The sequence below is a fragment of the Nicotiana sylvestris genome, chromosome 3 (genome assembly GCF_000393655.2).
Source record: "Nicotiana sylvestris chromosome 3, ASM39365v2, whole genome shotgun sequence".
NCBI lineage: Eukaryota > Viridiplantae > Streptophyta > Magnoliopsida > Solanales > Solanaceae > Nicotiana > Nicotiana sylvestris.
Window position 1 is genome coordinate 72,431,208 of NC_091059.1, and position 11,425 is coordinate 72,442,632.

The window sequence follows — 11,425 nt, forward strand, 5'->3', positions numbered from 1 at the left end:
CCTAGAAAGACCTCGGTACCTGATAGAAATCTGATGACTCCTATTCACCATTACCTTCAATCAGGATGGAAGAGGGCACCGGTCCATGTAGTTGCTATTTGTTTGTTCTTTCTACTTTGCTAATTGACAAGGTAACTGCATTCCATTCTCTCGTAGTTGGTTGATGTCCTCTAATCTGTTTGTTCTCTTCCGGAGTGGGAAATTTTAGTAGTTGATGGTAAGTCGATGGCACAGCCTTCATTTTATGAATCCATGGCATTCCAAGGATCACGTTGTATCACATGTCGCCATCCACCACTTTGAACAAAGTGGTTTTTTTTATGCCTTCGGAATTCATGGGTAGTAAAATCTCTCCTCTGGTCATTACACTTGTTAGATTGAACCCGGCCAGAAGCTTTGTTATTTGAACTATGTTTATGGTTAACTTTGCTTGTTCCAAAACTCTTCATTAAATGATAGTGACTGAACTACCTGGATCAACCAACACACGTTTAATTTAAAATCTAAAATACTAAGCGATATTACCATAGCATTATTGTGTGATAAAAGAAGGTCATCGGCATCTTCTTCCGTGAAGGTGATTTCATCATTTTCTGATGCTTCTCGGATCCTCTTTCCATGAGTTACCGATATCTTGTCTTCTTTGCTGCTAAATATTCACTACATTTACTTCATCACCACCAAAAATCATGTTATCATTAGGCGAGGTGATCCTACAGCCAGTTTGACTAGTTCCACAACGTCTCGATTCCTCCCAAAATTACTTTTTGGCCTGATCACTTAGAAATTCTCTAAGGTGGCCATTCTTCAATAATGTTGCAACCTTTTCACGAAGGTGCTGGCAGTCCCTAGTTACGCGACCATGTGTTCCATGAAATTCACACCATAGATTAGGATCTGATCGAATTGGTTTTGAAAATCTAGCCTCCTTAATGTTTCTCATAGCCAAAACCAGCTCTACTACGTTGATATTGAAGTTGTAATCAAATAACTGGGGGTATGCTGAATCCCGGGACCCCGATGGTTCCTTCTCTTGTAAAGCTCTAGTACTCCTACCACGATCTTCCCTTCTATCAGAAACGAACCTGTCTGATGACTGAAATACTTTATTTCCACATTCATCAGCTCTTTTGTAAGGCTGAAAATGACTCCTGGAAGACCTATGATCTGCATCGAAGTCAGTTTTGAACTTTTCCTGATTTCTATCGTGATTGTGAACCTTTCATAACACTGAAGAATTCAGTTGATCATCGTCAATTCTGATTTATGATTCATAACGATTGTGGATATCTGCCCATGTGATTGCCTGAAATTCCAACAGGCTTTCGTTCAATTTACTAAAGGCATCGGAGCTCAGTGAATTGAGACATTTGGTTAATGATTCAGCTAGCCACTCACCTGGTACTACCGGCAACAGCATCCTTTCCTTCAAAAACTAGATTACGAACTCACGCAACAGTTCCAACTCTCCTTGCGCGATTCTGAATACATATGCTTTCCTAGCTTGGATTTTCCTTACCCCAGAATGAGCTTTAATGAAAGAATCTACAAGCATTTCAAAAGAGTCAATTGAATGCTCGGGTAAAAAAGAATACCGTGTTAAAGCACCCTTCATTCGGATTTTGCCGGGTTTCTTTAACAAGATAGATTCAATATCTTGTGGGTCCAAGTCATTTTTCTTTATAGTCGCAGTGTAAGTTATGATATGCTCTTGTGGATCCGAAGTCCCATCATACTTCGGAATATCAGGCATTTTGAACCTTTTCGGAATCAATTCGGGGGCCGTACTTGGTTTGAATAGCAATTGTGTATACTTCTTGGAATCTAGTCTCTTCAACATCGGTGGTGCTCCCGAGATCTGATCCATCTGAGCATGAAATTCTTTAGCATTTTGGTCCATTCATTCATTTATTTCCCTCATGAATCTCATGAGCTTGGTTTTGAAAGGATCATTAGCATTGTTGTTGTTCCCGGATCCGTTACCTGTATCGCCTGCCTCATTTTCATTAAAATCGAACTACTCCCTTAAAGTTATATTTTTGGTTCTTTGCACTGTTTAATTTGCAGGCACACTGGGAGGAACTCGAGCTCCTCCATTGGAGTTGTTGGAAGCAACCGAAAGCGCCTACTTCAACTTCGTCATCACCCAGTCTTGTCTTAAGAGATAATTCATAAGTTTCCTTTTGTTGCACTCTCAAAACTTTGACCGTTTCAACAACACGTTCATCATCCATATCATCAGGAGTTGGACTTCTCACATGCCGAGGATTTCGTTCTTCGCGAACTGGAGTTGTTTCATCTCCTTCATTGCGAGTTTCACTAGTTAAATCATCACGTTGGAACACATCCTCATGTTTGTTGCTTATTCCAATATTGAAAGAGTTATTCACATCATTAGCTGTCATATCTGATTTTTCTTTCACTAAAGAAAAGTGTTAAATTGTTTTAGTAAGAGATGAATGGATAAAAGTAGGAACACAATTATCCATGCCCCACGGTCGGTGCCAAACTATTTACTCGTAAACAGTACAGTAGAATTTGTAACGTGATTTATAGACACGTAAATTATTTTTATCCAAGAATATAAAATAATCAAGAACAAAAATAAGTTAATAAAAATAAATTAAAAGAAAATACAAGCCAAACTGTGTGCTGAACTTTTCCGAAAGCAATATAAGAGCAATATGAAGAACAAAGTAAAGAATATTGATTTTATGGAATAAAAGCTAGTTTTACCTTTTTTGTATGCAGAATGTTTCTTGTCCTGCAATGAATATGAATTCTCCTATTTATAGCTCTATTCAGGGAGACAAGATCCTTAAATCAAGTCCTTCTTTAATACAAATAAAACCTCGTCTTGATGGCTGAATAACGGTTGAACGTTAATATAGAGATTCTTTGTAACGGTTGCTCATTAAATGTTGTCTTTTCCAACCGATGTCTTCCTTTCAAATCTTCGTTCTCGGTTCCAATTCCTTCGAAACTTATTCAGCGTCGGTCACATATTTGTAACCAGTGCAAGCTATTTGCTGACTCATATATTATATGTCTTTACTTCCATGTGTCAACTCGTCGCACATCCACCTATCATTTATCAATTTTACCTCATACAATGTTATTGTTATTATTTCTCTCATACATTCAACTTAATTTTCGATATACAACTCAAAAGTATTCTAATGTGTATAATAATATTCGAAACATAATCAGCAATATTCAATTTATACGTCAATACTAGAATATTCTATTAAAGTGCCCAATTAAATCTAATACTACATCTACATAACTAGAATATACTATTAAAGAATAGTAGTATTCCAAATTATTTCTAACAATATACCAATATTTAATCATAAAATAGACTCAACTATGAATATGATATATTATAAAGTGTTGGTTTGAATACTGATTCTAATATTTATTTTGGTTTGAATGGTGTATTCCAAATTAGAATATTGTATTTTAACTTGGACTATTGTGGTATATTATTTCGAATTTTGTATTCTAATAATATATTTTTTTGGCGGGGGGAGGGGAGGGGGGGTGTTGGATACTATGTTCTAAATTAGAATATTGTTAATAATAATAGTAATAATAATATTCCAATTAAAGCTTGTCAAAATACTAAGATTTAATATGATAATATTTGCAGGGATAGTTGAAATTGATCCACGTTGCTAAGATTCAAAATACAGCTGATTCATAGGTTTCATGTGGAGTTTCGGACAATAATTTCACTCCTCCTAATTGAATTTCAATGGGAAAAGAAACTTTATCGCCCTTTCCAAGTATTTTTCATCGCTATGGCAAGCCAATTTTCTCTTCATCCTTTCCTCCACTATGCACTAATTGCTTGTAAGGAAAAACTTGAAAGAAGTGATTGTGTTACAATTGAAAAGAATAAACAGGTGAAAGAACCAGATTTGGTGCTTAGTAGAATTTTGAGAGAGATGATATTATCACAATGAAATGTTGATTGAAGATACATGAAAGAACCTCTAAGAGATAATTTGGTCCTTTAAAAAGTGAGATTTGTTTAATGACATATAATGATATTAAAATTTTATAAATTACGTATATAGAGAATATTTTAAATTTATATGAAATTAACTGCTGTTGGGTATACCGTGTTTCTCTAATCCAGAAGATGCAGGATTTTTCAAAAAGGATTTAGTCGAGCCGGCAGCCTAGCAATACAGATGATTAATGTTCTCAAGAGCTTCCGGCAGAACCAGGCACGTAAAAGACACAGTAGTCTAATTAACAGACCATTTTATCACAACCCGAGAAAGGTAAAATTGAGCATACAAATTCAAGACTAATTACATTCGACAAAAGAAAGCCACATGCAAAGATATCTACAGCTTCAGCAGCAAAACCTGAAATACATTTAAAGGAAACAAAACGACTACATTTTCACTTCAGTTTTCCTCTTCAATATCTGTAAAACCCTCATCCAATTCACCAGAACCCAATCGTCTGTCAACCTGATCAACTATGTTCCCTGTGCTGAACTGCCATTTGCTAACCCTTCCAAGAGGCCTCTCGGAAAGTGACATCAAACCTCTTGTCGCAAAACCATTGGCTATGGTACCAACATCTATGGATCCAGAGTAAAGACCCCGGCTTCCGGCACCCAACATATTTTGGGTCTGTTCGCTACTGGACAGCACAGAAGGCAGTACATCAATTAGCTGTGTGCTGGGCTGATTAGAACCATTTATGAGCAAGCGGAGTGTCTCCCTGGCATTTTTTTCAAGTACTGATTCCGTTTGTGGGATTAAAGGATTCACAATATTTGGGTGCAATGGTGGAAGAGTTCCAGATATAGCAGGTCCAGTACTTACTAAGTAGCCTTGGCCTGAAGAGCAAACATCAATAACTGGAATATGAACAATAGGATCACACATCAATGGTGTGAAAGAAGGAATCTGTTGCGAAGCTGGCAAAGATAGTGGCAACCTGATCAATGGGTCAGGCAGCAGAGGTGGCAAATCTAAAGTTGAGACATTGGTGACAGTAAGTGGCAGCTTTGTTGTCAAAATACTAGATGAACGAGCAGCTGCCATCGAAGAGAGTTGTGGTAGTGAGAACGACTCTTTAGACAAAATAGGCAGATGTGGAGTTCCAACTGAGTAAGGAGTGGACGCAGCAGGAGGGCACCAACAGTAATAAGGAGAGAAGACCGTTGAATCCAAAGAAGGGATAATAGCAGCAGAGCCTACAAAGGGAAGGTCAGCAACAAGTAGCTCCGAAGCAAGTGTAGGATTTGCTTCTCCTGGAAGCTTTTCGTCTTGTAAGTGAACTGAACTAGGCACATCTACTCTGCCCGGTGTAGGAGTTTGTCTATCCAAGCATGAATTGCTATCTCCACGGCGCCTTAGCCTGTCTTTAGCAATGCGTAGTGATGATGAGTTCCTGAGCAAGCTCTCTTTAAAAGAACTAGACCTAGGACTAAGGCTACCCAGGTTAAGAGGGCTGGATTTTGGTCCTTGAACACTATAATGCCGAGAGCGCTGAGGTTTTTGAAATGTAACTGATGTCTGAGCATCAAGACCATATTCACATGAACCAACACGGCCGTTCCCAGAAGGATTTGTTGCCAGCATTGAACTTGCTCGAGCGTTTGTGACTGCTGAACCAATGAGATAAGCTCGAAGACGTATGGCAAAACAGTCTATCCGGGATTCACTGATTCCAGTTAATTCAGCCAAGGAAGGTTTCTTCTTAAGCAAATCCTTCATCTATCCAAGCATAAAAAAAGAGAATTAATTATGTGACTAGCTTGCTACATATGTAAGTGCAAACAAAATTCAAAAGTTGATTGCAGTTATTGTGTGAAACAGTCTACCTTTCTTTTCAGCTCATCGCCAAGGAGCTTAGACTTTTCTGAGCACCAAAAATAGGAAGTCTCACCATCAGGAATGTTTATCAGGAAAGACCGCCCGGAATTGTCGGCCATAATATCTTTAATCTCCACAGCAGCACAATCAGATTGACAGAAGAATGTTGCCAGTCTCTCTGTGCTACCATCGTCGCCAATGAATGAGATGCGCAACTCAGATGTGGGCAGAACTGTGAGGTTTAAGTTTCCCCTGTTGCAACAAAAGATATATAGAAATGTTTAGAAGAAGTCAGACTTCATCAAGTTACAGAATTATGTGAACTGTGAGCACATAAAGCATAAAATTATCACTTGAGCATCCTATATCTAATTCCTTAGGAAGAGGTCCAAACCAACATAACCTAGTATTACACCCTTCTTACTAAGGAACTCTCTAAGTTAGCTTGGAACAAATAGAACCTGTAGATAGCCGGATAATCTGCAATTCTTAAATGGTAACTGTCTTGAATTCTTCCAACAAACTGCATTCTTTCATCTTTTCTATTGTTTAAATAAATAAATAATAATTCTTATTAGCCCCAATGCAACATTGAACGTATACATGTACTACCAATCATGTTGTCATACAAAAAAAGATTATCATTCAGGTGGACTTATAATGTTTCTAAAAACAAAGACTGATCAAGTAAAAAACTCTACTAACTAGACCAAAAATACAGGCAAATAACACAGCTACAACTACAAGAGAGGTTTTCCCTATCCTATAACGACTACTTCTCTTTGTAACCCCTTTTTTGTGGGAAAGGGGGGGAAGAGGAGAAGCCAACCACACTGCCATTCACATAATTGATACTGAATCAACATACTATATACCTAAATCACACAAATTAGTTTCGCAAAGATATGCAAAGCAAGAATCCATTTACTTCCTTAGACACACAAATAGAAGTAAGCAATTGCCTTGTTAACTAAATGTTAGCTCAAAAGAGAGATTAAATTTTAAACAGCACATTGTTTGCATAACTTGAAAGCAAATATAAAGCTATAGACAGACAACACCGCAGTAGCATTTAAACAACAGAAATTAGTCAACTCAACAATATTGGAACTTCAACAGATTTTGGATAGAAGGCAGCCAAACCATGTCACAGAACACACAGGAAGTATAAGACAGACATTTAGATAATTCAGATGGAAAGTAATTAAATCATGTATTATAGGAGCATGAAACTACCTTTACTTCTTCTTAATTCAGAATCATACTAGTATACGCCCACATAACCTACAAGTGAAAAGATATATTCATTTGGAAGCATGAACAATTGCCACCATTAATATTAAACAATACAGCATCCTGCAACTTCTACTCATAAACAACAACTTAAGGCATAGAACAGAAATACCAGACTAGGCATATTATTATTCAATTAAGAACAGAGTATCTTACAATTTATCAAAAAAATGACCAAGAAAAAAAGATTTTGGACATTCTGGAATAAAAATATTCTGAAGGAAGCAAAGGTAAGACATAGACCACGTATACTAGAACATCACCCACTAACAGGTTCAAACACCCTTCTGCGAATTTATCTTAAGAGATGGAATACTCTCAAAGATAACCGAACAAAGAATTATTTTTCAATTTGCTTCAAAACAAATTAACAAATGTACACATTACACCAACCTTCATGGTGTCTCCACATGTCAATATGCACCTCCTAGCTATGAATACTCTCAAATCAAGACGCAGGGGTTAAAGATAATATCCAGCATTCAGTACCGATCAAAAGATGGTTAAGATGTGTCTGCAATTCATGTACAATATACTCAAAATGTGAACCCTAAACAAGTTTTACGGATCGATAAAGAAGAGTTTCCCTGCTAAAATCTAACATTGAACAAGTATACTTACATCTTATTATGGAACTAACAATACAAGAACAACTTTATTCGGTAAATTTCAGGCAACACACTTTAAATAACAAAAAAAAATAGGCAGCAGTCAGAAAAAGGAAAGAGGAGGTGGTACATAGTGCAGTATTTCTTTCTCCTGTTAGTAATAGCCACGACACAGTATGAGGTCATAAAATATTAAAATGTGTGTGTGTGCGCGCACACACACACATATATATAGAACAGGTTTCCATTTCTCAATTATAGCAAGAACATGAAAGGCAAAATTACATAAACTTCAGAATTCTCATCCTATTAGTTACCCATCAGTCCCCACATAATTATAACAGCGCTCTTGTTTACTGCTGAAATAAATAATAAATTTTCAACCTGGACAGATGGCAATTCAACTGAAAAACTAGACATCTGCATACTACCCCTCAAATGGGAAGGCAGGTAAATAAGTACCAGATTCAAATACTATTTAATTAATCAATTATAAGTGGACAACATATATAATGGTATTTTCAGTAGGTAACTAATCCAGATGTCATATTAACCTACGCAGGTTTGCTTTTACATCACTCCTCCCCATGCCAATAGATATGGTGTAAGCATTGCCGGGGTGTCTAGCATGTCACAAAAAGGATAAAACAAAAAAGACCAGCTGAATGCCACTCTTTTTTTCCAGAACAGATACATTGCTAAGATGCAATGTTGGTTAAGAAATCATACTAGCTTTAACTTTCAGGACAGTCTGTTATGGAGAAAGAAGTGGACATAATGAACAGTATACAAGGTCAACCACTCCATTGAGATAGAGCTGATTTAACTCACGTTAAAAGTTACTACATCAGAACACAAAACATTAACTATCAAAGTGGATGGATATTAGATCCAATATCCAAACGCATCAAATTAGTGTAGAAGGCACAGTTCACCGTAACTACCTTGTGGCGGTTGGGCACAAGAGGGTTCCCTCCTTCTTGATCTTCCCAACGCGTATTGAAACGAGTGGAATGCACAAGCACCTTACTAGCATACCGACTTCTGCCGGTTCAAAATGCTGCCAAGACAAAAAGGACGGTCAGCATAGTTACCCTAAAAGATGAATCTCTAACACGGATAATACACAAAAATGAAATTTGATATAAAACCTAAACCGAACTCCAGATATACTATTTTATTATGGAGGAATCATTCAAAAAGGTTGTATGCTTTCTCAATGAAATTAAGCATATATTCGGCAAATGATATGTAGATTGAAATATAGTAGATTCGGGAACAGCACCTGACTAAGTTGAGAGAATAAGCCGTCTTCGGCAGCACCAGAGGCAACATTCATCTTCAACAAAGGCTTTAACCTTTCATCGGCACGGCAAGCCCCCATGACCTGCATATCCAGAGCCTGAAGCCACTGCATTACATTATTCTCTCGATCGCTCCGCTGAAGCAATAGATCTCCATCTCCTTCCTCCACAAGAATCTGCGTCAACCTCTCCGTCAGTCCTGACGTTGATGTGCTTACCACCGCCGATGTCGAAGATGACGACTCCTCCAATTCCTCGCCGTTATGCGATTGCTCAACCTCATTCACCTCCCGATTGTCCATAGATTGTTGTTTCTCTGAATAAACCATTTTTTATCTCAGTTTCCTAGGTGACTTTTTATAAGAAATTAAATTTTGTGAGAGAAGATCAGCAACTTGATTCGAGAATCCGATGTTAAGCCTGAGGAAATTTTCAATTCGAAACCCTAATTTAATCTCAGATCGATGAAAAAATCAACAAATTCAATCCAGGAGAGCGAAAATACCTCCCAACAACTAGGTCTTATAAGCTACAAATAAGGATCCAAAGGGATAATACGAGTTTTAAAATAAGGTGGACGGAGTCTGGGTCCTCACGGACTTCAAATGTTGTAATGAGATGTAATTTAGGGTTGAGCTTAGGTCCGCGGGCAATCATAGAATCATGCACGTCACGATTACATCATAGTGGGTCCGGGTGTGGGGCCAAAGTTAGGGCTGTTCATTCGGATCGGATATCCGAAATCCGAACCGATCCATTCAATTTCGGATTTTGGATTTCGGGTTGGATCGGATTTCGGATTGTGTTTATTGAAATTTCGGATTTCAGATCGGATTCGGATTGATATATTTTAGTCCGATCTGATCCGAAATTCGAAATTATTAGGGCATATATAAATACTACACTTTAATTTCGGATAGTCAGTACTTCCTTTACATCAACCTCCAAGTTATTACCTTTACAATTGCTAGATTTAGCGATATTGCATCATAGTACTCTCATAATTGCATAAACATGAATTTTTCTTAATGTATTGTCTCTTTTACAAAGAAAATATTCATATTAGTTTAACTTTGAGGCATAATAATACAATCCGAAATCCGATCCAATCCAAACTTTAAAATCCAATCCAATCCGATATAATTCAGATCGGATTCGGATTGCATTTTTTAAAATCCGAAATCCGAAATTCGAATCCGAAATGTGCTAAATCCGATCTGATCCGATCCGTGCACACCCTAGCTAAAGTCGGTGATGATGTAGACTGCCACGTCAGCTCCACGGTGATTGTAAGGTTGCTCTTGCTTAGATAGATAATGGAGGTGTATTAATAAAATTAATTAAGAACATAAGAGGAAAGAAGTGGGGTACATTAACCAGAATTGGCCAATTCATGTCGCTTTCATTCATTTTTATAGCAAAATCGTGGTATCATAATCAAGTGTTGATTGTATTGGTCAAAATCTAACCGCTACGGCTGATCTGACCGACATCCCACCCAAGCAGCGAGACAGCGAAAGACGACATGTTTTATTTTAAATAACGTGCTCACAATATCCGTCAAGTCAGAAAGGACGACGGAGGCGGACGTAGCATGAAAGAGCATCAAAACAAGTATATAACAGAGATTCCATAACTATATATAGGGGGAGCGGCTTGTAAAAAGGGCTCTTATTTTTTTCCCTGCTCCCCTCCTCTTTAATCTTCATAATAGAAGGGAGAATAAGACAATCTAAAAAAGAATATGTAATGGGGTCTCCTCCATTGATTAAGGGGAGCTACAACGAAAAATATCAATAAAAGCGGTTACCTCTATCTCATCTTATGCATTCTTTTTCCAATTAATTTACAGATCTGGAATTTATTATGTTAAACTAAGATTTACTCATTCATCCTATTTGATTGATTTATTCAAAAAGATTCTAATATCTTTTGAGTCAAATAATTTGGCGCCGTCTGTGGGGATTTCTTAGTGAAATTTTCTAGTCTCTTCCAGATCAAAAACCGAAAACACGATTACCAACCGAAAAGAGCACTAAGGCAAAGCCCAACCCACACAAGACAAAAGCACAACATAGAAGGGGAAACAAAGCTGGATACAATCACCAAATTTAGAAACCATCGCCCCATCAACCATCGAAACACCAGGCAAAACGAGCAACGTTGCAAATCCACCCTCATTCACCGACTCATCGGATCGGGGTGAGGAAAATATCATTTTGACTCACCTTCTGCTCTTTGCTCAAACAGGAACATAAGCGTTGTGCAGGCGAGCAAGCAAAGAAACACCTCAACCGGAGAATGGGAAACTACTACAAAACAACCGAAATATTGCCCACCAATAACATCTCCAGACCGAAAGGCGAAACGATTAGAC

At 37.6% G+C, this 11,425-nt stretch overlaps 1 protein-coding gene across 1 annotated transcript; it reads right to left on the reverse strand.

Moving 5' to 3' along the window:
- Positions 1-4,255: 4,255 nt before the first annotated feature.
- Positions 4,256-9,584, reverse strand: LOC104236057 (uncharacterized). The gene is made up of 4 exons (XM_009789903.2): positions 9,030-9,584; positions 8,689-8,804; positions 5,852-6,095; positions 4,256-5,744 (listed from the first exon to the last, which is right to left on the reverse strand). The coding sequence occupies exons 1-4, from the start codon at positions 9,375-9,377 to the stop codon at positions 4,422-4,424; spliced, it is 2,031 nt and encodes a 676-aa protein (XP_009788205.1). The 5' UTR covers positions 9,378-9,584; the 3' UTR covers positions 4,256-4,421.
- Positions 9,585-11,425: the final 1,841 nt, after the last annotated feature.